The sequence below is a fragment of the Neovison vison genome, chromosome 7 (assembly GCF_020171115.1).
Source record: "Neovison vison isolate M4711 chromosome 7, ASM_NN_V1, whole genome shotgun sequence".
In the NCBI taxonomy this organism is placed as follows: domain Eukaryota; kingdom Metazoa; phylum Chordata; class Mammalia; order Carnivora; family Mustelidae; genus Neogale; species Neogale vison.
Genome location: NC_058097.1, coordinates 199,939,248 through 199,967,162, shown reverse-complemented (window position 1 = coordinate 199,967,162; position 27,915 = coordinate 199,939,248). Strand labels below are relative to the sequence as shown.

The window sequence follows — 27,915 nt, the reverse complement described above, 5'->3', positions numbered from 1 at the left end:
ATACCTTCTCGGCTTTTCTGAACCTGATTCCTTCGTTTGCACATCCGCAGGTAGCACACCCGCCACAGGACCCCAGCAGTCCACCTAAAACCTCTCTCTGGCACCTCGACATTGGGCATGTCCCAATAAGGACTTCATATCCTCCCCCTCAAAAATTTACTTTGTAAGGCTACCTTTTCCAGGAACTGGCCCTTGTTTCCTCTTCAGTAAGTTGCTCAAGCAACTAGGAATGATCTTTGTTCTCTCTGCCTCCCCTGTCAGTTAACACAGTCATAGCTAGACGACTTCCTAGGCATCTTGCAAACCAGTGACTGTAGACCAGGCTCCTTACCAGCCTCTGCCTTGAACCACTGGCTGGTCCTGGTCTTTTTTTTTTTTTTTTGAAATCTGCTCTTGTTCTGGGTTATTTCCCGTAGTACAACCAGATACACACATCTTGAACTCACAGCTGTGTGGTCATTTCTTTATTATACCCTTCAGTGCCTTCCTATTGCTCTTAGGATAGACTCCATGAGTCATAACCTGGACTGTAAGTAAGGCCTTCATCCCTTCTCTAGCTATAGCTTCTTAGATGATCTCATCTGTTCAGTAGCTTTAAATACCATCTAAACACTGATGACTTAAATTTATATTTCCATCCTGATTTCCATCTTTGCACACTAGGCAACCACCCTCTTGGCATATCCACCAAGATGTCTAAAAGGCCTCTCAGACTTAACCAAAACAGAATGATGGGAGTTTTCTCCACAAATCTCTCTCCCTAGAATCCTTGCCCAGCTCACTAAAGGGTATGTACCATTATCTACCTAATAAAATAGCAAAGTCTAAAAACATAAGAGCTATCCTTGATTCCCACACCTAGGCCATCATCAGTCTAAAATATACCCGAACTATTCACTAACTATTGAAACTCCAGTCAATATCAGCAGCATCTTTCCCTTGAATTACTACAAAATCTTCCTGACTGGTTCCCTGCTTCTACTCTTATCCTTGTACAATTCATCTTTCTTTTTTCTTTTCTTTTCTTTTTTTTTTTTAAAGATTATTTATTTTAGAGAGAGAGTGCATGAGCGTGGGTTGGAGGGCAGAGGGGAGGGAGAGAGAATCTCCAGCAGACTCCCCACCCAGCTTGGAGCCCAACGAGGGGGGTCTATCTCATGACCTAGAGATTATGACCTGAGCCAAAATCAATAATTGGACACTTAGCCAACTGGGCTACCCAGGTACCCCATGTACAGTTCATCTTTCTGAAGCATAAATCATTTCACTTTTCTTTCTAAAACCCTTACCATAAAATTTGAACTCTTTACAGTGGCCTACAGACCTTACATGATCTGGTTCCTGCCTATCTCTCACTTCATCTCCCTCTAGCCTGTCTACATTCTCTGTGCTCCAGTCACACTGACCTTTCCATCCATTAAACCCATCACAGGGCATCTGTGCTTGCTGGAGTTTTTTTCCGCCTTGACATGCTTTTCCTCTTTGACTTTGCATGGTTGTTCCACTTGCCATGAAAGCCTCAACTCCGCTGTGATCTTGTCCGAAACGCCTTCCCTGGCCTCAGTAGTTAAACCAGCCTCCCAGTCACTCTTTACTATAAAGCCCTATTTTCTTTTCTTTAGAGTACTTAGAGTACTTCAGGTTACATTTCTATGTTCATTGTTGTTCTCCACACCTGAAATGTAAGCCCTTAAAGACAAGTTATCATGTCTTTCTTGTTACCTACTCTAAACATGCTCTTTCTTGTTACCTACTCGGAACAGTGCCTAGTGCATAGCAGGCTCTCAGCTGTATGCCAGCTGACCCACCGCTTATCTCTGTATTACTTTCATAGCACTGTCCTTTTTGCCCACTATCTTCTGGGTCACTACACTTCTGTCTTTTGAAAGTGCCATGCTCTCTCCCAGTTGAGGACTCTTACATCTGCTGTTTCCTGTACCCCACCCAGACCCACTCTCTGTTGATGCCTCCCTAACTCATACTCATCCCTCAGATGTGAGTCTGTTACTTACAGTTGGCTTCCATGATTTCCATTCTAGGGTAAGAGTCTCTGTCATGTTGCCACATCACCCTATTCCTTTTTGTAGCAGTCATCACACTTAAAATTATTTGTAAGCTCTTTGCAGGTGAGGACCAAGTTCTTATTATTCTCTACTATATCTCCGGCACTTCGTTTCTGGAACATAGTAGGTATGTGACTATTTGTGAGCTGAATGAATGAATGTTGAATGAACATGAGAGTGAGAGAAATCAAGTAAAAATGAAGAGAGCAGTTAGAGTATAAAATAGCTGGATCTGCCTTCCTACTTTAAAGAGGTTTTTTGATCTTGTGGGATAGGTACAGGAAAGCATTATATACATTGAAAGTGCTTTATAAATATGAGATTGTTTGTCAAGATCAGTTCACCATCAGATCCCTATGGTTTGATGGTTTTTCAAACTACAAAGCTTTATGTTTCTTAGCAATAATAACTGATTTTCTTATTTGAGAGCTAGGCTTAGGTGGTAAAATATAAAGAATTGAGGCTAATATGGTGTGTAGGCCAGTTCATAATCAGCTAGACTATCTTGCTTTAGCAATACATCTGAGTTTTAGTCTTGCCCTTGTTGTATGATCTTGGCCAAATTAGAAGATGATCTCAAGTCAGATACATCTTTTTGTAAATACAATTCTTATCTCACCAGCATTGGATTAAAGTTAGTAAGATATTTCAAATTTCCTGTGTGACTAAAAAGTAATTTAGTTTTCTTATTAACTTAATTTCTTCAGAATCTGCCATTGTTTCATGGCAAGAACAAAGCTGTATATTTTAGAAGCTTTCTTTTTATACTTTACTGTATTAGTCTTCTGTCACTAAGACCTTTGAGATAAGTACATCAAAGACTAAAGAGTTTTTAGCTCAAAATTATAGAAGATGTTCTTTTCTCTCCACCACTTGTCCTTCTGAAACTATTGATACTTTTTCCCCCCTTTAAAATTTTCTTTCCTGCATGAACTGCTTCAGGGCTACTCACTCAATGGTGTAACCAAAAAATAAAATATCTTTCTTTGCCAGCAGTTTTACATCCAAATGCTTTTCAGGTTCCTGGAGTTGGTAGGATGTTTAGAGCTCTGCACTATAATGTGAATGCTAATAGGTTGATTGTCATTAAACAAGCCACAGCTTCTGGTTAGGATGGAGAGAAGCAATATCATTCCATTGTTTTTCCAGAATAGGGAGCACAGATCTGGACCTATCGACCAAAAGCAGTTTTTCTAATAGCTTTTAGGATGGTTAAGATGTAAGTGGAAGTGACACTTGGGTGCCAAAAGTAGCAGAAGAGATTAACTTAGACTCCTTTCTGGTCTATTGAGTTGTTCAGTAGGCCTTTTAGTTTCATTTTGGGGCATCTTCTTACCTCTCTGTTAGGTTTAGTTACTCCTCCCCTCTCAAACAAAACAAAACAAAATCTGACACGTCCAAGAGCAAATCTATTCCTGAACAAATGCCAAGAGCATTTTAAAGATTGTGTCTAAATAATGGGAAGAAACCTAATGAGAAAAAATGACATTGATAAGCATGAAAGTATCCTGGGTCATCTTAGATTAGTATCTTCTTGTCCCGTATCTTAACACTGCTTTTTAAAAACATTTTTTAAAAGGTTTTATTATTTGAGAGAGAGAGCATGAGAGGGGAGAAGGTCAGAGGGAGAAGCAGACTCCCCGTGGAGCTGGGAGCCCAGTTCTGTACTTGATCCCAGGACCCCAGGATCATGACCTGAGCTGAAGGCAGTGGCTTAACCAACTGAGCCACCCAGGTGCCCTGCTTTGTTTTTAAATAAAGAATAACCTATGTGTAGAGTGCTACAATAAGCAATTATACCTTCATTATTTCATTAGCCGTCCTAGTCACCCTGCAAGGTGAAGCAACTGAGAATAGTTCCTTTTGAAAATAGAGCTTGAAGACAAACAAATGTGAATGTGACCCTTTAACACCTCCAAGGAATAATTCTAAGAACATTTAATCAGAAAAGCTTACATTTTGATTTGATCCCTTTTGTCAGTTTGAGTTTGTCTCTAGTCATCCACAATTACGAGATAACCAGGGATTACAGTTTATAAAGTGACTGACAGTGATATGTTGTAATGGAAACTGTGTGGGCCAAAGGAATCAGCAGTCTTGGGGAGTGCTAATCCTGGTTGTATTCTGAGTTATGTGACCTTGTGGAACTTATTTCCTGCTTTGGTGAAATCAGTTTCTTCTCGTACCCTCTAAAATGAAGGGCACTTGAGGCTATAGGCAACCATGAGTCTCTAGTTGGAAATATTCTCTAGTATAGAATCTCTATTCTGAATATAATTCAGTAGAGCCAGGCAGATGTCTGAGACCAGCCAAGGACTTGTGAAGGCAAAAGGAGAAGCTGGTCATCCGTCTTCAATCTAAGTTCTAAAACTTGGGTAGTAAATTCACAGTATCAGTGGAATTTCCCCATCTTGTTGCCCACCCTCAGTTGTCACAGAGCCTGTCGTATTAGATCTGCCCAGTAAATGTATTTTGAATAAATGCTTATGAAAGCTCTTTTGTTCTTTAACCCTGTGGAGGATTTTTCCATCAAATGTCCCCAGATATATTGAGTGACAGGACTTCCTTATCATTTCCTTCCACCTCAGTAGTCAATATCATTATCCTCATAGAGCCTTCAGCCCTGCTTTAGATTCTATGCACTGACCCAGATGTTTCTTTATGGGAAACAAATGACTAAAAACCTTTAAAAATCTAACATCCTTGCCAGTATGTCATTTAAAGCTAATTATTGGGGGATTTTCAAAGAAAGGTTCTTGATTGGGATGTGTCAGATTTTTGCGCTGAGATGAAAGATAGTTTTCCTCTCTTATTAAATTTGCTTTTCTAGTGAGGCATTAAGAGAGAAACTTCAAATATATCAAAAAGCTAATGTTTATATAATACTCTAGAGCTTATGAAGTGTTATTTACAATATAATCATATTTAATACCTCAGCAATTTGATGGGTAGATGGGATTCCCATTTGCAGGTGTAGAAACAGAAACGATGAGGCCAAGTGACTTGCTCGGGGTCTAATGACTAATAAAAGGCAGAGCTAGGACTCAAGCCTTGATCCTCCCCTTCCAAATCTTATGTCTTTCCAACTAATGGATATTGCCTCTAATTTCTTCTGTTTTAAACCCATCGTGTTTTTTGATCACCTAAAAATGGGTTGAGAGTCTGACCCTTCCCCTGTTAAGATCCCATAGTGTCGCCATGAACTGCAGTACTCATGTTGGAAAATAACCTTGTGAAATCTCTGAACCACCACCACTTACGTGGTTCTTCTGGATTGTGCTCTCTAATCTTTATTTTCAAATGAGGTAATTAGTGTGTGTGGTGTTTGTTTCTGAAGCAGGCAGCCAGCAATTAACAGGCAGGCCCCAGCCAGAGAGGGCTGTTTTTACCTCTCGCAGACAGCCAGCTGTGGCACAGTGCATGAAGTTTCCTCTCTGGACTGTCATTTCCCGCAAATGTCCTTCATTTCCTTTACTCTGATCCCTCAGCCCTCTGTCTGTGATGAGAGCGACTGCATTTTAGGAGAACCCTTTGAATAAGTGAAAGCTAAATTTTTGTGGCAGCAACCCAAGTCTTACCGGTAGACTCCTTTCCTACTTTGAAAAGTGTCACCTTAGCACCAAAAACACAATCAAATCTAGTTCAGTTCCTCCCATGCCTTGGACATGGGAATCAGTGAGCTTTTTTTTTTTTCCTTTCCCTTCAGGATATGAACAATATTTCCCCTCTGGTAACTTTGCGGTTGGCACCAACTATTTCTTTTCACTTTTGACGGCAATTCTAGTCTAAATAGTCTCATGGGCTCTGGCTCCAGCCTCCTGTCATTCTAATCCCAAGCAGCCGAGATCAGACACTGGAATATCTCTTTACTGGCAGGCCCAGACATGAACTTTGCAAATTGTGGGAAATTCCATTCTTTGCGCACATAGATCTCCTGACTCCACCAAACAAGAGTTTTCCCTGCTGAGTAGAATGGTATTGGGGTAATATGGAGGAAAGAATAATGAAAATAGTGCTTTATGTGTATATAATATTTTAGTACTTACAAAATGTACTTTTTAAAAAAACGAAAACCCTTAGAAAGCAGAGTGGAAAAGTGGATAAGCGCATCAAGTCTGGCCCTGTATTACCTCACTTTGAATCCCGATTCCAACATTCATATAACTATGGGGAGGTTAATTCATCTCTCAATACCTTGGTTTCCTTATTTATCAAATTTAGACTATTGATTTCAGGCTTATTGTGAGGATTAAGTGAGGTAATATATGTAAGACACTTAAAATAGGGCATAACAAAAAGCTATTGTTAGTTTTTGTTATTATTGTATAACTAAGAAAACCAAGGCCTAGAGAAAATAAGGAGGGGTATAAGGAGAGCTAAGGTTCAAACCTGAATTATTCTTTCTTTGTGCCTGTTCGGTCTATGGCATCTTAGCTGCCTCTGAAATCAATACTTTGTGTTGTGTGTGGGTAGCTTTTATCCCTCAGGAACTCTGGACCTCTAATCTCATTATTTATTACTTAAACTTCCATATGAAGAGACAGAAAATGCAGGGTTTATTATCCTTGCAAGTAGAAAGAAGCACAGAAAAGTCCTAATGACTTTGAATACCGCTAATCACTGTGTTTGATTCTTACTTTTGAGTGTGTCCCAAATGTCCCCTTGAAGGAGAAGAGACCTGCTATTCTCCTTTTTCCATCTTTCCCCTTTCTCCAGTTTCCCTCAGAGAGGACCTCAAGTGGGCAAAGATTCTGGAATAGGAAAAGTAAAGCAAGTGCTAAGAGGATAGTAGGCATTCTTGTGGCACGGGCAGTCTCACAAGCCGGGTAAAGAGGAAGAATGGTTGAGAGCTAGGAAAGAGAAGGCGTTCCTCGGCGACACTGGAAAACATTAGTGTACATCCTTATTTGCTGTATTAGCTGTGACAGGACGGTGTGCTCATCCCTTAACTTCATCAATTAACAGCAGAAGTCTTCCTAATTATGCCACCTTGATACATTTGGATTGTTTCATTATTTGACTTGAGCCCTCTTCACACTGGCCATAGGTTCCAGGGAAAGTGGGGACAAGGGAGGAGAATAGATTCAGGAGATATTTGGGAGATAGAGTTAATCTTAACAAAAACCTTGTGAGTCATCAGATGTTGCTATTATTAGTCTCACGGAGAGAAGTGATTTGCCTGAGGTGTAAGGCAGACAACAAACCTTGAACTCAGGTGTTTTGATTTCAAGGATAGAGATTATCCCCAATCACCATATATCTTCCCCGTGCAGGTAGGAGAATGATCCAGGTGATTAATGTAGACGGTTAATATAAAAACTGAGCCTGGGACAGCGATGTTGAGTGTTGGACATTTTACTCATGAAGAAATGCTATATATTGGGCAGGCTCTCTTTCCTATACCATAAAGTTGATAAGGAACTGTCTTTTGCTTTTTAATAATTCTCTCATATTTCTGTTTTATTAGGCTATTGTTTGGAAGTATGAGTTTAAAACCCTTCACCTACCCGTTTCCAGAGACAAGGTTTCTTCACGCAGGACCCAATGTGTATAAATTCAAAATTAGATATGGCAACAGCATCAGGTAATTTTAAAGCTAGGAGAGTAGCCTTTGCAAATACAGGTCGGTACATTCCCATGGGTCATCTCTTCTCTGCCTTCACTCAGTCCTGGAGACTGGCTGAAGTATGTAGGACCCTCTTTCCCAGATATTTTATATTCCATATATTATTATTCAGGTAAGTTTCTAAATTAGTGATGGCATACATTTGGAGCAGGGATTCTCAAGATTTTTTATCTCAGGATCCCTTTGCACTCTTAAGATTATCAAGGATCCTAAAGAGGTTTTGATAGTTGTGGTTATACCTGCCAATATGTATCATATAAAGATTAAAACAAAAATTAAAATAGCATACTTATTAATTTAAAAATAATATATCATTAAATGTTAACAGATAATATATTTTATTTAAAATATCTATATTTCTAGGGGCACCTGGGTGGCTCTGTTAGTTAAGCATCTGACTCTTGATTTCCGCTCGGGTCATGATCTCAGTGTTGTGAAATCGAACCCCACATCAGGCACCACACTCAGCAGGGAGTCTGCTGGAGACTCTCTCTTTTCTTCTTTCTCTTCCCCTCCTCCTGCTCATGCTCTCCCTCTCTCTAAAATAAATAGTAGGGATGCCTGGGTGGCTCAGTTGGTTAAGCAGCTGCTTTCAGCTCAGGTCATGATCCCGGCATCCGGGGATCAAGTCCCACATCGGGCTCCTTGCTCTGCAGGGAGCCTGCTTCTCCCTCTGACTCTGCCTGCCACTCTGTCTGCCTGTGCTTGCTCTCCCTCTCTCTCTCTCTCTGACAAATAAATAAATAATCTTAAAAATAAATAAATAAATAGTAAATCTTAAAAAAAAAATCAAGTATATTTCTAAAAAATTAATGAGGAGACTGGCATTGTTCATATACCTGGGACTTACACCAGGAATTCAAGGATGGTTCAGCATACAGACATCAACCAGTATAGGGGCACCTGGATGGCTCAGTCAGTTAAGCATCTGCCTTCACATCAGGTCATGATCCAGGGTTCTGGGATCAAGTGCTGCACTGGGCTTCCTGCTTGGTGGGGAGTCTGTTTCTCCCTCTGCCCCTTCCCCCTGCTTTTGTGCTCTCTGTCTCTCTCATGCTCTCTCTTTTCACTCTCAAATAAATAAAACCTTTTTTTTTAAAAAAAGAAATCAACCAATATAGTACCCTGCATTACTAGAATGAAGGGTAAAAAAAAAACACGTAATCATCCCAACTGATAAAGAAAAAGCATCCGAGGCAGACAGCCACTCCTCTGCTGTACTGTCTGCCACTCCTTTGAGGTGTATTCAGTAAACTTTTACCTCCTTTAAGAAAAAAAGGGGCGTGCCTGGGTGGCTCAGTGGTTAAAGCCTCTGCCTTCAGCTCAGGTCGTGATCCCAGGGTCCTGGGATTGAGGCCCGCATCGGGTTCCCAGCTCAGCGGGGAGCCTTCTTCTCACTCTCTCTCTGCCTGCCTCTCTGCCTGCTTGTGATCTCTGTCTGTCAAATGGATGGATTAAATCTTTAAAAAAAAAGAAAAGAAAAAACATTTGACCAAATCCAGCACCCTTTCATGATAAGAACAGTCAATAAACTAGGAATAGAGGGGAACTTCCTCAGTATGATAAAGGCCATATAGGAAAATGCCACAGCTAATGTCACAATCATTTTTAGAAAAAGCTTTTCCCTTAATATCAAAAATAAGACAGGGATGAATACAAATTAGAAAGGAAGAAGTGAAACTATATCTGTGGAAAATGTGATCTTACATGTAGAAAATCCCTGCCTGCCTCTCTGCCTATTTGTGATCTGTCTGTCAAATAAATAAATAAAATCTAAAAAAACAGAACAAAATTGGAAATCAAAAAGGTAATCAAAAAGTATGGTAATGGCATTAGGACAACTTTATAGACCATAGAATAGAATTGAGAGCCCAGAAATAAGCCCTCACATCTATGGTCACTTTTTTTTTTTTTTTTTTAAGATTTTAGTTATTTGAGAGAGAGCACGAGAGTGGGGGAGGGTCAGAGGGAAAAGCAGACTCCCTACAGGGCAAGGAGCTGGATTTGGGACTCAGTCTTGGGACTCCAGGATCATGACCTAAGCAGTCGCTTAACTGACTGAGCCACCCAGGCATTCTGATCAATTTGTTTTAACTAGAATGCCAAGACCATCCAATAGGGGACGAACAGTCTCTTCTCTTTAATCAGTGGTTCTGAGAAGAGTAGATATCCACATGTAGAAGAATGAAGTTAGACCCTTACCTTATACTGTATACAAAACTTAACTAAACATAGATCAAAGATCTAGGGGCACCTGGGTGGCACAGTTGAGCTACCAACTCTTGGTTTTGACTCAGGTCATGATCTCAGGTTTGTGAGATTGAGACCCATGTTGGGGTTGATTCAGTGTGGAATCTGCTTAAGACTCTTTCTCCTGGGGCGCCTGGGTGACTCAGTGGGTTAAGTCTCTTGTCTTCGGCTCAGGTCATAATCTCAGGGTCCTGGGATTGAGCCCCACATTGGGCTCTCTGCTCAGTGGGGTACCTGCTTCTTCCTTTCTCTCTGCCAGCCTCTCTGCCTACTTGTGATTTCTCTCTCTGTCAAATAAATAAATAAAATTTTTAAAAAAAGACTCCTTTTCCCTCTTTTTCTGCCCCCCAATATAAATAAATAATAAAATATTTTAAAAAATAAATCAATGGGACGCCTGGGTGGCGCAGTTGGTTAAACGACTGCCTCTGGCTCAGGGCGTGATCCTGGAGTCCCGGGATCGAGTCCCACATCAGGCTCCCAGCTCCATGGGGAGTCTGCTTCTCCCTCTGACCTTCTCCTCGCTCATGCTCTCTCTCACTGTCTCTCTCTCTCAAATAAATAAAATAAAATCTTAAAAAAAAAAAATAAAAAAAAATAAATCAATGATCTAAATTTAAGAGCTAAAACTATGAAACTCTCAGAAGAAAACATAGTGACAAGTCTTCATGACTGAATTTGGCAGTGGTTTCTTAAACACAATACCAAAGACATTGACACCAAAAGAAATTAGATAAATTTGGACTTGACTAAATAAAAAAAATTTTTTTTAAAGATTTTATTTATTTATTTGACAGAGAGAAATCACAAGTAGATGGAGAGGCAGGCAGAGAGAGAGAGAGGGAAGCAGGCTCCCTGCTGAGCAGAGAGCCCGATGCGGGACTCGATCCCAGGACCCTGAGATCATGACCTGAGCCAAAGGCAGCGGCTTAACCCACTGAGCCACCCAGGTGCCCTAAATAAAAAAATTTTTTATAATGGCTTTATTTATTTGAGAGAGAAAGCATGGAGGGGAGGGGCAGAGGGAGAAGCAGACTCCCTCCTGAGCAGGGAGCTCAATGCAGGGCTCAGTCCCAGGACCCTGGGATCATGACCTGAACCAAAGGCAGATGCTTAACCTACTGAGCCAGCCAGGTGCCCTGACTAAATTTTTTTTTTTTAATTTATTTGACAGAGAGAGAGACATCACAAGTAGGCGGAGGGGGAGGGGGAGGCAGGCTCCCTGCTGAGCAGAGAGCCCGATGTGGGGCTCAATCCCAGGACCCTGAGACCATGACCTGAGCCGAAGGCAAAGGCCCAACCCACTGAGCCACCCAGGTGCCCCCCGACTAAATATTTTTAAAAATTTTTAAAGATTTTATTTATTTGACAGAGACACAGTGAGAGAGGGAATACAAGCAAGGGGAGTGGGAGAAGGAGAAGCAGGTTTCCCATCAAGCAGGGAGCCTGATGAGGGGCTTGATCCCAGGACCCTGGGATCATACCCTGAGCCAAAGGCAGATGCTTAACAACTGAGTCACCCAGGTGCCCCTAAATTTTTTTTTTAAATTGTGCATCAAAGGACACTATCAGCAGAGTTAAAGGGCAACTCACAGATGGGAGGAAATATTTGTTCATCATATTATCTGGTAGAACTTTAATGTTTTGAATATAGAAAGAAGTACAACTCAACAGCAAAAAAAACCCCCAATTTTAAAATGGACAAAAGACTTCACTAGACATCCTTCAGCGGAGATACACGAATGCCAATAAGCACATGAAAAGATGCTCAATATCATTAGTCACTACTGAAATGCAAATCCAAACCACAATGAGACAACTTCATACCTACTAGGATAGCCATATGAAAGAAAAACAAAACACCACCCAGAAAATAACAGTTGGCAAGGATGTGGAGAAATTGGAGCCCTTGTGTAGTGCTTATGGAAATATAAAGTAGCGCACTTGCCATGGAAAACAATTTGGCAGCTCCTCAAGAAATTAAACATGGAATTACCACATGACCCAGCAATTTCATTTGTAGGTATGTGCCGCAAAGAATTGAAAACAGGGATGCAAGCAGATGGTTGTACAACACTGTAGTGATATTATTCACAAAAGCCAGAAGAAGGAAACAACCCAAGGGTCCATCAGATTGGTGAATGGACAAACAAAATAGAGTTATCTGTGTGGTGTATATAGATATATATACAATGGAGGAGTATTCAGCCATAAAAAGAAAATTGCAAAACAAATGAAGGTCTGATATAGGTACAACATGGATAAACCTTGAAAACATTATGCTAAGTGAAATAATCCAATAACAAAAGGAAAAATATTGTAGGATTCTGCTTCCATGAAATATTAAATAGGAAAATTTATAGAGAGAAAGTAGAATAGGGGTCGTCAGGGGTGGGGTAGAGGGCAGAATGGGGAATTATTGCTTAAGGAGTATAGTGTTTCTGTTTGGGAAGATAAACTTTGAAAACAGTGGTGATTGTTACACACCATGGTTATGAGTGTAATTAATACCACTGAATTGTATACTTAAAAATGTTTAAAAAGAGGTGCCTGGGTGGCTCAGTCATTAAGCGTCTGCCTTGGGCTCAGGTCATGATCCCAGGGTCCTGGGATTGAGCCCCACATTGTACTCCCTGCTACAAGGGAAGCCTGCTTCTCCCATCTCACACTCTCCCTGCTTGTGCTCCCTTTCTCGCTGTGTCTCTCTCTCTGTCAAATAAATAAATAAAATCTTTTTTAAATAAATAAAATCTTTGAGGCGCCTGGGTGGCTCAGTGAGTTCAAGCCTCTGCTTTCAGCTCAGGTCATGATCCCAGCATCCTGGAGTCGAGTCCTGCATCGGGCTCTGTGCTCAGCAGGGAGCCTGCTTCCCCTCTCTCTCTCTCTGCCTGCCTCTCTGTCTACTTGTGATCTCTCTGTCAAATAAATAAATAAAATCTTTTAAATAAATAAATAAAATCTTTTAAAAAATGTTTAAAATGGCAAATTTTAGGTTATATATATCCTACTACAACTTTAAAGTGTGTTAATTTAAAATAATAATATATCCATTAAATGCTAATACATTTTTATTGGAAAAACCATATTTCAAGACAAAACGTTATGAGAAGATGGATATTGTTTTAAATTTTTGTGCATCTTACTAGTGTCTGGCTTAATAGAAGGCTGCTAGACTATATCTGCTTCTACATTCAATCTGTTGTGAATTTTTTTTTTTTTTGGTTGAGTTATATGAAAAAAATCCTGCCCCACATAGATGTGTAGTTGGGAAAGGTAGGGATTTGGTAATAGCCTTCACAGATCATTGTGGATATTCTTTTTGACCCTTCATCAAAACTTGACACGTGGTAGTTGTTTCATTTTAATGTAGTTTTTAAAAATTTTATCTATTTATTTGACAGAGAGCAAGCACAAATTGGCAGAGCAGTAGGCAGAGGGAGAGGGAGAAGCAGGCTCTCTGCTGAGCAGGGAGCCCCATGCGGAACTTGATCCCAGGACCCTGGGATCATTACCTGAGCTGAAGACGAAGGCAGACTCTAAATCGACTGAGCCACCCAGGTGCCACGTTAATGTAGTTTTTTAAAAAGATTTATTTATTTGAGAAAGAGAGCAGGTGGAGAAGCAGAGGGAGAGTCTTTTTCTTTTTGAAGATTTTATTTAGTTATTTGAGAGAGAGAATGTGTGCCTGCGTGTGAGCAGGGGTAGAGGCACACAGAGAGGGAGAGGCAAAGAATCCCAAGAAGACACAGCACAGAGCTGGGCTGGGGGCTCTATATCACATCCCATGGGATCATGACCTGAGCCAAAAGCTGGGCGCTTAACTGCCTAAACCACCCAGGCTTCCCTAACGTGGTAGTTGTTTTGTTTTGTTTTGTTTTGTTTTGTTTTGTTTTAAGACTTTATTATTTGTCTAGATAGAGAGAAAGAGAGGGCAGGCAGGTTTGGGGAGCAGAAGGAGAGGGGAAGAGACAATCTCAGGCAGACTCCGCACTGAACACAGAGCAGAGAGCCTAGAGTCCTACACGGAGATCAGTCCCAAGACCTGAGATTGATCGTGAGCAGGACTGAAATCAAGAGTTGGCCGCTCAGCCAGCTGAGCCACGCAGGTTCCCCGTTTAAGGTAGTAGTTTGTTGTTGTTGTTGTTTTTTAAGATTTTGTTTATTTATTTGACAGACAGCACAAGCAGGCAGAGAGGCAGGCAGAGAGAGATGAGGAAGCAGGCTCCCTGCTGAGCAGAGAGCCCAATGCGGGGGGGTTCAGTCCCAGGACCCTGGGATCATGACCTGAGCCGAAGGCAGAGGCTTAACCCACTGAGCCACCCAGGCGCCCCAATGTAGTAGTTTTTTAAAGGTTAGTTGCAGTATGGAATCTGAATCATATCAGTGAACTTTCTGAACTCTGCTACACAAAAACTCATTGGTGTATCTTGTGCTGTAAATGAGCCTTTAACCTATAATGATTTTGTAACGTGGTGTGTTTCATTGGTCATTTGGAAAATATTGGTTCACTGACTTATATAGATCATCCAAATGTCGACACATTTCATTATACAACATTATAAAATCATATTTGCTAATATCCCTACCAATCTTAGAAAAGTGTTTAAAAATTTGAAAGTTGTCAACCTCAGTGTGGTGGGTAGAAGTTTTCTAAAGTTCAAATTTTTGCTTGAAATCCTAAAATGTATCATTGATACAAACTGCCAATTGCTTTCCTTTTTTTTTTTTTTAATTTTTATTTATTTATTTGACAAAGAGAGAGATCACAAGTAGGCAGAGAGGCAGGCAGAGAGAGAGGGGGGGAAGCAGGCTCCCTGCTGAGTAGAGAGCAATGTGGGCCTCTATCCCAGGACCCTGAGATCATGACCTGAGCCGAAGACAGAGGCTTAACCCACTGATCCACCCAGGTGCCCTGTCAGTTGCTTTCCTTGAATTGATAAGCTCACTCTTCATGAGAAAATGTCACGTTCCTAAATCTGAATAGTTTGAACAGTTTGTCTGTTAACTGATCATTGAAGTAAAACAATATCCCATGAAAAGACCAGCTAGTTCAGTTTGCAGTTTAAATAATCGTACAAGTGCTTTTCCTCAAGACAGCCATCATATTTTGGTGTGCGGCAGAAGTACTGTCTGAGTACTTTCCATTTTATCACATTATGTATTAAAAAGACATGTATTTAAGGGTTGAGATTTTATAAAATTATTAATTTTTTCCTGCTTCCTGAAATGTAAAGGAAACTGGATTTTTTTTTCCTGTGTGGCAGTTAAGATGACCAAAACTGATAGTACAGTTTAGTGCAACTGGCTAGACTTGTGCAAAGGCACCAGCGATTTTGCCCTCTACTGCTTTTGCACTAACGGTTAAAATTTTAACATGGCAAAATAAATAAAATATTAAAAAAAAAAAAAAGGGCGGGGGGCACCTGGGTGGTTCAGTGGGTTAAAGCCTCTGCCTTTGGCTCAGGTTGTGATCCCAGAGTCCTGGGATCGAGCCCCTCATCCGGCTCCCTGCTCAGGGGGAAGCCTGCTTCTCCCTCTCCAACTCCTCCTGCTTGTATTCCTGCTGTGTCTCTCTCTGCCAAATAAATAAAATTTTTTAAAAATAAAATGTTAACACAGCAAAAAAGGGCAAATGACATCTTATTATTACTATAAAAATAGTTTTGCCCTTTGAGATCCCTTGAAAGGGTCTTGAAGACTCCTGGCGGTCCACAGGCTACACTTGAGTACACCTCTAACAAATTAACTTTCACAGTGGGAATTTCGGGTCTTGGCGGGTTACTGGAGAAGATATTTTGGTACCGCCTCCTACCGGTTCTCAGGCCACATCACCTAGGTGATCACCTTTTCCCACAAGCCCTGTCAACACACACAATGGTTACTTAGTCGTGAATGGAAGTGTCGTTTTTGCTCTACTGTCTTCACTTTACTGACAGTAGAGTCTACTGTCTTCACAGTTTTCCTTTTCGGTTTACTTACCTCTGATCTGTTTACCTTCTAGAGGGGAAGACATAGAGAATAAGGAAGTCATCGTCCAGGAGCTGGAGGTAGGGAAAGAAGCACACGACTTCTGGGAAAGTTATTCTTTAAGCCAAGGATGTGTCCATATCCAGATCTTAATTATTTCCTGTGAACTGAGTCACAGCCTCCACCTGATCTCTTGGCTTCTCCCTGCCATATTTCCTCTGCAAAGAAACTTCACTGTTTTTCCAGGAAAATTAAAGCCTGTATCCTTTGTCAGTTCTCCTAGTTGAAGTGTCAGCACCTTTGAGGTGGAATTCTATTGTTTCCACCAGAGTTCCTGGCCTTCCGCAGCTCTCTTTTGTGGCAGCTGGCATAGAGAAAGCTTCTGGAGGACTGCCGCCTTCCAGGGCTCTGGAAACCTCACCCTCCCAACTACTGCCTTGTACTTGACGTTCAGGAAACTCAACTGTAAATACACAGACAAAACTGCTGTGCCTTCGCTTTAATTGGAAACATTTGCAGTTTGCTCTATTCCCACTTCATTTTCATTCCTTTTCTACCCAGCTTTAGGTTCTCCCACAGGAAGAAGACCGAGCAAGTCAACAGCTTTGTAAACTGGTGAAAGCATTGTCCAAGGAGTTATAGCCCTGGGTGCTGGCGCTGGATGCCAGCCCTGGCTGAACCACCAATGAGCTGTGCAGCCCCCTAGCAAATCGTTCTCGTGGTCTTAATTGTCCCATTCATAAAATGAGAGTGCTAAACTAGGTTATTTGTCTTCTAACTTCACAACTCAGTGATTTAAGACTGTTCTAATTTATGAACACATCTGCTGCCATATTTCAAATAATTTGAATACAATGAAATATACAAACAAAACTCTATGAAACCAGAAATTTAAGTCATAGCCTTAAGGTATGGTATCTATCTATAGCTCTTTGGCAAGGTGTTTTTTTTTTTTTTTTTTTAAGATTTTATTTATTTATTTGACAGAGACACAACAGGAGAGGAAGTACAAGCAGGGGGAGTGGGAGAGGGAGAAGCAGGTTTCCCACTGAGCAGGGAGCCTGATGCAGAACCCGATCCCAGGAGGCTGGGATCATGACCTGAGCTGAAGGCCGAAGCTTAACGACTGAGCCACCCAGGCATCCCTCTTTGGCTAAGTGTTGAAAGATATGTTAAGCTCTTGCAGGAGCTCACAGACATCATTATAACTAACAGTTATTTTAATATAGGACCATGACAGTTTTCTGCTTATTTTAGTAGTGAGTAGAGCAGTGTTTATTTCACTTTGCTTCAGTTAATTCGGGCAGGGAAAAACTTAAGGCAGCATAGTAAAGTGGAGAGAACATAGACCTTGGAGCCAGTCACATCTGGATGAGTTAAGTTCTGCCTTCACTCTGGGATTTGGGGGAAGTTACCTGTATTCTGAGCCTATTTTTCTACCTGTCAGTGAAGTTCATAAAAGCCCCTATCTCCAGGCTGTGGTCACGATTCGAGTCGGATGTGTGCAGTGCTGGCCACGCAGTGAGCAGCTCCATACATCATCACAGCTAGAGAGCGTCTGTCTGCACTTATGAGCCCTCCAAATCTTTCTAAGTGCTTCTTATATGTTCTTACTCTCAGTTTTGAGTCAGACGTTACCATCCTCTTTCATTTATCCAGAAAATGTTTACTGATAGGTAGTGAGCTTCATGGTTAGGAGGGTAAACTCTGGAACCCCACTGCCTGGGTTCATATGTTGGCTCCACCATGACTATCTGTGGAACTGGATAAGTTGTTTCACCTCTCTTTCTTTTGGCTTCCCTGTCTATAAAAAGGGAATAACAGAGTGCCTATCTCATAAGGTCTAACTGTTCATGTGTATAGTAACAATAACATTTGACATCATGATTATTCAATAAATATTAGCTATTAAGATTATAAGACAGAGGCTCCTGGCTGGTTCAGCTGGTGGAGCATATGAGTCTTGATCTTGAGATCATAAATTTGAACCCCATGTCGGGCATAGAGATTATAAATAAACTTTAAAATTATAAGCCAGATACTATGGTAGTGCAGAGAATACAAAGATAAATAAAGCACCATTTCAGGGCACCTGGGTGGTTCAGTGGGTTAAAGCCTCTGCCTTCAGCTCAGGTCATGATCTCAGGGTTCTGGGGTTGAGCCCCGCATTGGGCTCTCTGCTCAGTGGGGAGCCTGCTTCCTCCTCCCTCTCTCTCTGCCTGCCTACTTGTGATCTCTGTCTGTCAAATAAATAAATAAAATCTTAAAAAAATAAATAGAGCACCATTTCTGCCTTCTGTGAGCCCCAATACAAGGAAATCGAGGCTTAGAGAAATGACAAAATTAAGACTGAAATTCAGGTGTTTTCCCCATAGAAATCCAGTAGTCTTTTTATGATACCAAACTGTTTAGTTGGTGAATACTAATAAGCATAGGTTAATTAGAGACTAATCAGTTAAGATTTTTAAAAAGTAGAAGAAAAGGCTGAACTTAAGCTAAAGTAAAAAAAACCTACAAATCAATAAATACCAGTATTATTCATTCACACAGTCAGTATACATTTACTTGAGGTAGACACCATAGAAGAGATGCTAAAATAAATCAGGTGTATATTCTAGCTCCAGATCTCTCAGTAAGGAAAATAAAACATATGTGGATGGAATGTAATAAAGATCCAAGGCTGACTACTGTGAAGTTAGAGACTAATAATTTACAACTTGGGGAAATCAGGGAAGAGTTTCCGGAGGAGATAGCTTTTGAACTGGCCCTTAAAGGATAGGTAAGATTTGGACATAGGCTGATGGGTAGAAAGGGCATTTCAGGTAGAAGAGCAGACTCTGCAGGAACACAGAAATGGAGAAGCAGAAGGCATGTTCAGGGAATAGTTCAACTTTAATGGAATACAGAGTATAGAAAAAGCAGCGCCAGGTATAGACGGAAAGATTGGCCGGGACCAGACAGTATTAAAGTCATTTCAAGTTGGTTGGTTTGTTTGTTTTCCAGGATTCTATTCGTGTAGTCTTGGGAAACTTGGACAATCTGCAGCCATTTGCTACAGAGCACTTCATTGTATTTCCCTGTATCCTTTCATTTCTGGATAGAAATGAGCTGCAGATCACACTGGAGATCCAAATGGAAGCCACAAGCCCACAGGCCAAACCAGGGAAAGGAGAGGGTCTTATCCTTAAAGTAGTAATCAAGGGTTCATATGGACTGATTTCTTTCCTCACTCCTTAACACCGTTTTCCAGATAAAAGCAAATGGGAGAGAGTGTCCCACCTGAAATTCAAGCATGGGGAAATCGTCTTGGTCCCCTACCCATTTGTTTTCACTCTATATGTGGAGATGAAATGGTTTCATGAAAACGTGTCACCTGGTAAGTAGAATGATGGGAGTGAGAGGCAAAGAAGAAATAGGGAAGGTTGATCCGTGGGTTAGCCGTGCACTCTCAGTATGGCAAAATGGTCAGCCAGACTGGGCCCCAGCGCTGCACGGGGCAGAGGTTAGGAGCCGAGTGCTCCACGCCAGACTGCATGGTGCAGATCCTGGTGGATTTGCCACTTAACAGTTGTATGGCCTTAGATGAATTAGTTAATCTTTCTGTGCCTTCTTTGTGAAATGGTGAAGAATAAGAATAGCACGTATCTCGTTGGGTTGTTAAAAGGATTAAATATATATACATACTGGTAGGTGAAAAGGAGGACAAAGTCTGACAGTAATCACTCAGCGAAAGCGATCTATTATAAAAAACACCTCCTTTCACTTCAGAGTATGCAGTGACTTTCACCTTAGGGATGTCTTAAAGGCATTCCCAATTTTTAATCTCTGAAGACCATTGCTATTTTTACTCATAGAGGGACAAACATACCTGCCAGTTTTATTGGGAAAAGAGTGCAAAGGCCTTGCTTCAGAATATCTCCCCAGTTCGTTTATCACTGATGTTTGAAGTTCCATCTTGTTTCTTTTAGTAAGGATCATTCCCTTTTAAGTGGCATATCATTAGAGTACAGTACGAATGATTTACTTTTGAGCTTGTAGATGACAATAGTTCTAAAATGGGGGAGGAAGAGAATTTGAAGACATTGTACTTCTGCCAAAAGTGGTATCAGGCAGAAAGGAGAAGGGCAGACACAAGTTTTTGTCTAGGACAAGTTCTGAGAAATAAATGATAGCCAGAAATCCAAGTGTAACCACATCTTGGGATGCCTGGGTGGCTCAGTGGGTTAAGCCTTTGCCTTCAGCTCAGGTCATGATCTCAGGGTCCGGGGATGGAGCCCCACCTCAGGCTCTCTGCTCAGCAGGGAAGACTGCTTCCCCCTCTCTCTGCCTGCCTCTCTGCCTACTTGTGATCTGTGTGTCAAATAAATAAATAAAATCTTAAAAAAAAAAAAAGAAACATCTTGATCCATTATGACATTTATATTTCCTATTGTAGGGGAGCCAATAAGTGACAGTCCTCTTGGCTTGGTAAGTTTGCCTTTTCTATACAAGATAACAATTGCCTTTATTGCCTTGTGTTGTCCAAAAGGTTCTGCTCTCACCTCTTCCTCTGCCCCTTGGTTGGTGCTCAGATGCAGTTAGAATGAGACCATCTTTTTCCTGGTGGCTAGATTTCTGAGACGGTCTCTAACAGAATGCCTGTCCTTACTTGAAAAGCTGGTGTTAAAAGTCACTTCTGGCAATTTAAAGATGGGGAGTTCTCTTCACTGTGCCCTCCTGAACTGTGAGCAGCTCTGGAAAAGGAGTCACAGGAGTCGGTTCCTCTCTGAAGGTCCTAGCAGAGAGGAAAGCAGCAGGAGCCATGACGAGGAAACGAAAACGAGTGGAAGTGCCCAGCTCCCCCAGCAGGCCAGCGCTGGACAGGTCAGTGGTGTTGGGAGAGAGTCTAAATCCTGCATCCTGGCTAGGCTTTGCCAGTGATTGCTGCCACGCAATCCTGACCTTTAGTGAGTCACTTTTTGTCTTGGGTTCATTGGTAGTTGCCTATTTCCATGGGTGGACTAAGGAAAGGAGGCAAGTTGATGTTTGCAATACAATTGGAACACAATTCCTTCTTCAGCAAAATGGGATTCTTCTGTTCATCAGACAATGGCTGGGAGGAAATGCAATCAGATCTATACCGTTGAATCTGGCTCGTACTTAGTGAACATTTAGTATGGTCGTACTACCAGAAAGCGTAAGACTTTGGAAGTCCCCAAATATTATTCAAGAACATAGAGAAACCTGCAAAAGAATGAGAAAAAAATATATATAATTCTATTTTACCTAGTAAGCTGTAAACATTTGGAATTCTACCTTAAGAGATAGAATGGAAATGTCTGCAAGAGGTTATGTACCAATTACTGCGTGAGATGCTGCAACATTAGGGGCAATGTTGAGCCCATCCCTAACCTGCCGAAGTTGCTGTCGTGGGGGTTACTTACCTTCTTCTTCCCAGTCTCTGTCAGGGACAGAGTGAATCAGTAAGGAACACAGTCATTCTTATTAGCACCCAGACACGGCAGCTAGAATAATCCAAGATGTAGTCTGCCCTCCAGCCCAATGTGCTTTCAGTCCGTGTTCACGGAGAGCAGCTCCTCCCTTCCCGGGACGGCACGGTCTCACACAGGAGCGGTAAGGGTGGACCATGAGGGGGTTGAGCCCTCTACCCTCCAAATGCACATGTCAGGGAAGAGTTAGGAAATTTCTTTCCCAGCCAGGTGGAATGTGAAGGTACTTGGAGGTATGAAGCTTTGCTCAGTTCTGTTTGACTGAATTTTCCATGGGCATGAGGCCTCAGTCTTGCCTTTCTCTGGGTTTGATGCAGGCAAGTATTTAAAAATCCGATTACCTGCCGGCAATCACATTTTCCCTTTCTCAACCCCAGATCGCTAAATATCTCAAATTGGGATTCTGCTGTGAATTAAAGCAGCACCCAAAGAGAATTTGGCCACACAATTTATTCCGCAGGCCAGGAGTGGTATAAAAATAGCCAACCTGCTGAAATATTCATTTGGGCCACATTTGCTTAAATGTGGTGATGTTGCTGCTGCCAGTAACATTTCCTGGGCTTTTCCCCCACTCAGGACCAAGATGGGGATTTCCAGCCAAGGCCCCAGCGAAAAGAAGCCCCTTATGGATACCAGGAGGGTAAGCACCAAAATGGAGGCTTTACGGCTTCTGGCTGTTCCTGCTCTGTTACAAGTCAGGCTTCCTGTTCCCAGCACATCTTGGTCCTGAGTACAGACTGAGCCGACTGAACTCACTCTCAGGTTTCACCATCTGCAGAGCAACATCCAACCATTCCAGCCTTGCCGCGACCTGTCCCCACAATGGCCGCATTTTGCACGTGGGTGAATCCTTTTGTTAGAAGGTCTTTTCTTCTCAGCTTAAAAGGCTGCTTCTTGTACTCTGCAGTGAGATAAGAAAACAGGTCTGTTGAATTGTGGTGGGATCCGATAGAGAATTTTTTCATTTTAGAAACCTTTTTGCCATCATCTACACTGGGGTCTGAGCCTGGGAACATCTAGTTTTCATAGATCTAGGCGTGTATCAACATGGGGTACTGGTAAGAGAAAACTTCGTAGGGCAGCCACGGGCTGACCCCAGTAGTATTCGGTTTCATTTGTGAGGCTTATTCCCCATTTTGATATTCCTATATCCTATATCTGCTGCTACTCCATTTCAGAGTCTCTGTTCCACAGTAGTCTCTAAAAGAGCACTCTTTTTCTTTTCTTCCCCTCTTGAGATAGCCGTTATTTGTGCCTTTTTCTTACTTTTCACTTATCACTCTAAAGTAGCTCCCACCTTCCATATTTAAATACTCCCAGTTCACCTCCCTCACCTTCCCAAGTCCCATCACATGACCAGTTACAGAGCCAACACCTATCCGTGCATTTCTTCAACAGACTTACGGGGTGTCTACTGCCTGCCATGTGTTAGAGATATCATGCCCTCCTCTAAAAATGCCAACGGTATAAAGCTAGGCAGATAATTATTGATAGATGTGCTACGTACGGGAATAAAGGAAGTACAGGGAACAAAGGAACCACAAAGGGGAACCTCACCCAAATCAGGTGGATGTGAGGGAGGGCTCCCAGAGGAGCTCAAAGAACTAAGGCCAAGAGGAATACAGCGCACTTGGTGACTGCAAGCCAGTGTCCCTGGGGCCTGGCTTAAGTGAAAGTACAGTGCTAAGAAATGTCACTGCAGAGGTCGGCACAGGCTGGATCATGAAGGGCCTAAGGCTGCCTTCAAGAGCACAGGATTTCCCTAAAAATTTCCCTAAAACATTTTTTTTTTTTAAAGATTTTATTTATTTATTTGACAGAGATCACAAGCAGGCAGAGAGGCAGGCAGAGAGAGAGAGGAGGAAGCAGGCTCCCTGCTGAGCAGAGAGCCCGATGCGGGGCTCGATCCCAGGACCCTGAGATCATGACCCTAGCCGAAGGCAGCGGCTTAACCCACTGAGCCACCCAGGCGCCCCCCTAAAACATTTTTGAAGTAGAAAAGTAAAGTGATTTTCATTTCTAAATGGTTATTCTGCCTCCTGTTTGCAAGATATTGTGTTAGTTGCTGGGATGCATGCAAATACGTAAAACCTGGTTTCTTTCCAGCAACTTACTGCTTAGTTGGAGGAAGAGAGAACCCTTAGGGACTCGGACCTCTGCCTCTCAGAGTAGGGGCAGGGCACAGGACCCATTGTGCAGAGTGGCCCACTGAGTGATTATAGGCAGATGATTGCCCTCTTCTATACTCCCGTCCTTTCAAGAAGGAAGAAAAAGACATGAGAAAGTACAGGAGAAGTACATGAAGATCTGAAGAACAAAGACGCTTTATACAACCCAGATAATTACTATTAAAAGAACATTTCCCTCACTCTCTATCCTTCATACCTTCCTATTCTTAGTTTGACACATCATCTCCCTCCAGAACAGTACCCACAGTTTCTTACTCAACATAATTACCTTTTCAACCTGATACTGGGTTTAGAGAAAAACAAGAAAAAAAACCCCAAAAGGAACATGTTTATTGATTTTGACTCAAAGCCCAATGACGGTCTCCATTGTAGACCCTGTTCCCGGAGAGAGGATTTCTCCTGAATTAGACTGATCACAGTAACTCTCAGTGTAAGTCACTTGAGCTGGAAAAATTGAATTTGCTCCTATGGTCCAATGCTTAATATTTCCTCTCCCCTTTGGGGAACTCAGGGTGTTGGGTCACAGTCAGTGTGGACGGTCATGTCTGAACATGACACCACTAGGATCTGGTACAGGGAAAGCTTAGAACACAACACGTATCTGAATAAGGTGTCCGTTTCATAAGAGGTGTTTTGGGGGGAATGGGAAGGAAAAGCAGACCCATTCCCTTTATTACTAGGTCCCAGACTAGAGATCCCACACTTACTAAGGATAAATAGTAGGGGAGAGCAGATGAAGAGTTCCGAAGTAAAACAGATTGTCATGTGTGGAGTTTTTTGTCTCTTTTTTTTTTTTTTTTTTTTTTTTGCCACCTCTGCTTCAACTGTACATCTAAGCAGATCTGGCCCTGAACATACAGAGAACAACCTTGTGTTGGGTTGTAAGTGCATTATGTCTTGCTGGAAGTCCCAGATGGTGCCCTCAATCTTATTTCAGGATGTGTTTTTCCTTTCTTATGACATTTGCCTAAAAAGACATCTGTCAAGTTTTCAGGAGAGCACAAATGCTAGACTGTCTTGTAAGGGGAATCTCCCCTGGTTGGGAGATCTTTACCTTTGCCCCAGGGCCTCTGCCCTTCTGTTCCCCACTGCCAGCCTAAGTAGATGCTTTCGTTAGGGCCAGTGCAGCAGAATTTAAGCTCTAGTCATAGTTTCATTAAATCTGTAAGAATCATTTCCTCAAGCTACAAATCAGAGCTGTATCCCTGTATACCAGTGCTCCTGGAGGCGCAGAAGAGGTAAGAGATGGTTTTCTTCCTCCCCAGAGTTCCCTTTCATGTTTACAGGAATGTTACTTAAGTAGCAGCCTATGTGTTCTGGAATCTGAGGTTTTGTGGAAAAGTTTCTCTTAGGGCGCCTGGGTGGCTCAGTGGGTTAAGCCACTGCCTTCGGCTCAGGTCATGATCTCAGGGTCCTGGGATCGAGTCCCGCATCAGGCTCTCTGCTCAGCAGGGAGTCTGCTTCCCTCTCTCTCTCTCTGCCTGGCTCTCTGTCTACTTGTGATCTCTCTCTGTCAAATAAATAAATAAAATCTTTAAAAAAAAAAAAAAAAAAGAAAAGTTTCTCTTAGAAATACAGCTTAGGGTGCTTGGGTGGCTCAGTCGGTAAAGCATCTGCCTTCAGCTCAGGTCATGACCTCAGGGTTTGGTGATCAAGCCCGGCATCGGCCACATTGGGCTCCCTGCTCCGTGGGAAGTGGGCTTCTCCCTCTGCCTCTCCTCCTGGCTTGTGCTCTCTCTCTTTCGCTCACTCTCTGTCTCTTTCAAAAATCAGTCAATCAATCAAATCTTAAAAGAAAGAAAGAAAATAAATACATCTTATGCTTCGGATGGGGCTACATCCTAACTTTCCTAGAAGCTTATCATACCTCTGCCTCCTGCCCCACCTGCCAGTCTATGGAGTTCTTGCTATAGGATTCTTCACCAGAACAATGGCTCAAGGAACTTCTCAGCACTGCTGCGTAGTCAGGCCCTCAGGTCCTTTCCAGGTGAGGGGAGTGGCCAGTTGGCAGAGAATACCAAAGAAAATACATGAACCATGAACCTGAATATCAGGGTGTCCACTGGAAATGTTGTGGGCTTGGAACTGGGTTATAGGATGTCCCCTTCAAAGTACAAAAGAAGTTCTACAATAGAGTAGCCCAGGGAGAAGATTGAGTTGTAGTGTGCTTGTTGCTTAGGCCATAGTCATGTTTACACTGTCCCAGTTCTAGCCACACTCATCACATTTACTTGTTAATGTACTGTGCCTTTGTACATCATGTCCATGTCTAGAATGCCCTACTCTCCCTGACCATCTCCTCACCCTAATTAGGACAAAATCCCACTCAGCCATCAAGTCCCCATTCAAATAGCACTTCCCCTATGAAGTCTTCATTGGCTAACCACCAGTCAACAAATAGCATTCAGCTCACCAAGCTCTATAGGAGTAAAGTTTAAAACTTCTCTTGGTCCTCTTTTTATCAGAATGGAGAAAGAAAAACCCAGCAGGAATGGCAGGAGACCCCAACATTTAACACCACTGATATCCAGGAACAGGGTAGGTTCTGGGAATTTTATTCTTTTTTAACAATCGTCCTGTCCTCTTTAGTTCTCTCATGAGCAGAGCAGCGTGGAGTTCTGAGTCTGGGCACACTTGCTGGGCTATGTGTCTTGCTCCCGTGGAGATGCCTATTGGCCATCCTCCGGGTCTGGGGGCCTGTCCTTAAATAATAAAAGCTCCCCAACCCCAAAGAGAAGCAAAGGGAAACAATTCATGTACTTCTTGTGCTTCTGATGGTGAAAATGACGCTCCCACTGTTTGAAAACATTTCTACGTGGAGTGATAAGTTTTGCAGAAAAGTTGGGAGGGATGTGTTTCACTTTTTTGTCTCGTTGAAGATTTATCTTTGGGAAGCTGTCTCTCCACCTCTTCCCTTCAGGGCATTAGTGTTAATATTGAAGGTGCAGTGGATGCTTGGGAGGGGCTGGGAATGCATGTTAAGGTGTTGTCTAGCGTGAGGATTCGATGTGGACCGTAGTCCTCACAGATGCTGGGATGTAAGCACGGGAGTTCCTCAACAAGTCGTCATTCCATGAGAAAACCATCTGTGGTGCGTGGCTAGGACTTGAGCAGTGTAAAACTCTCAGGGGCCCAACTAAATTTTTAGTTATTCTAACTAATAATTTTTGTTATTCTAATAATTTTTGTTATTCTAACCTCCAAGGTTAGAATAACATCTCCTGAGCTGAGATGAAACTGGGAAGGTCAGAACAAACGAGTCTTGGTGTAAGGCTGCCCTTGGTCCACACGATGTCCCATGAAAGCAGCCCGCAAACTAACACTTTTTCCCTGTTTTCCTTCGAGATTCTAAGCGGGAGGACAGCCTAGCCGAGCAGATCATCCCCCCACTGCAGCAAAACAATCCATCTCCACCTAAAGGACCCCCAGAGCTGGGAACCAGTGGCTTCTTTGGGTTTCTAAGGTAGGACAGGTGTCGCTCCCACCGTCACACTGAGACCCAGGGCAGTCTAGCTCCAGAGTCGGCCTCACCGAGTCTCTCTGGGAAGTTAGAAAAGAAAACGGATTACCTGCATGATCTCTCTTTCCCCCAGGATACTTGAGGGAAGTGAGACTCTGTACAAGGGCCCTAACTGAATCTAATAAAGACTGTGTCTTGTTCATTCTCACACACACCGCCCCCCAGCATGTGCCTGGCATTGGACCTCATTCCACAGTGCTGCTTGGACAGAGACGATTCTTATCATTGGGTCATTCGGACTCTTTAGTTACCAAAATGCTTTCATTCTCCCCCTCTGCATCCAGGCTGTGTCTTCAGAGTCCTTTCTGCAGAAGATAGTCAGCAGATCCCTTTCTCTCTCTACAGCTCAGCCGCCCCACTGCAATTCTCCTTCGTCATGCCCCACTCCTGAGTATCAGCTAACTTGGGTACCTTTTCAAATGCGGCTCCGGAGTTGAATCCATACAGTGATTCCCCAAAGCAAAAATGCCCTAGTTAATGGAGCCTTAATGAGACTGGGAGAAGGGAGGGACCTCCCGAGTCTCAAACCATTCTGCTCTCCTTCCCACAGCTCTCTCTTCCCCTTCCGCTATTTCTTCAGAAGGAGCAGCCAGTGAGCCTTCCAGACGCAGCAGGGGAAGAGTGTCCTCTCGTACTGACTTTTCACATTCCGTCCTCTGTCATGGAGAACGCGGGATCCAAACTCCCAGAGTCCCCTTGTGGGTTTGTCTTATCCTTTGCCCCTTTACAATGGATTTTTTTTTTTTTTTCAGTTTAAAACACTAAGAAAAGAACTTCCTAAAATATCCAGTCTGAGAGCTGTACTGCTCTA

The 27,915-nt window shown here is 42.4% G+C and overlaps 1 protein-coding gene across 1 annotated transcript; it reads left to right on the top strand.

The window, feature by feature from the left end:
* MAJIN (membrane anchored junction protein) lies at positions 1 to 27,915 on the top strand. The gene is given in 12 exon segments (XM_044259626.1): positions 1 to 50; positions 7,531 to 7,647; positions 15,941 to 15,986; positions 18,910 to 18,985; positions 19,157 to 19,282; positions 20,342 to 20,373; positions 20,563 to 20,645; positions 20,647 to 20,769; positions 21,972 to 22,035; positions 26,050 to 26,122; positions 26,930 to 27,047; positions 27,655 to 27,915. Coding segments are annotated over 11 exon segments (888 nt in total). The 5' UTR covers positions 1 to 50; positions 7,531 to 7,546; the 3' UTR covers positions 27,701 to 27,915.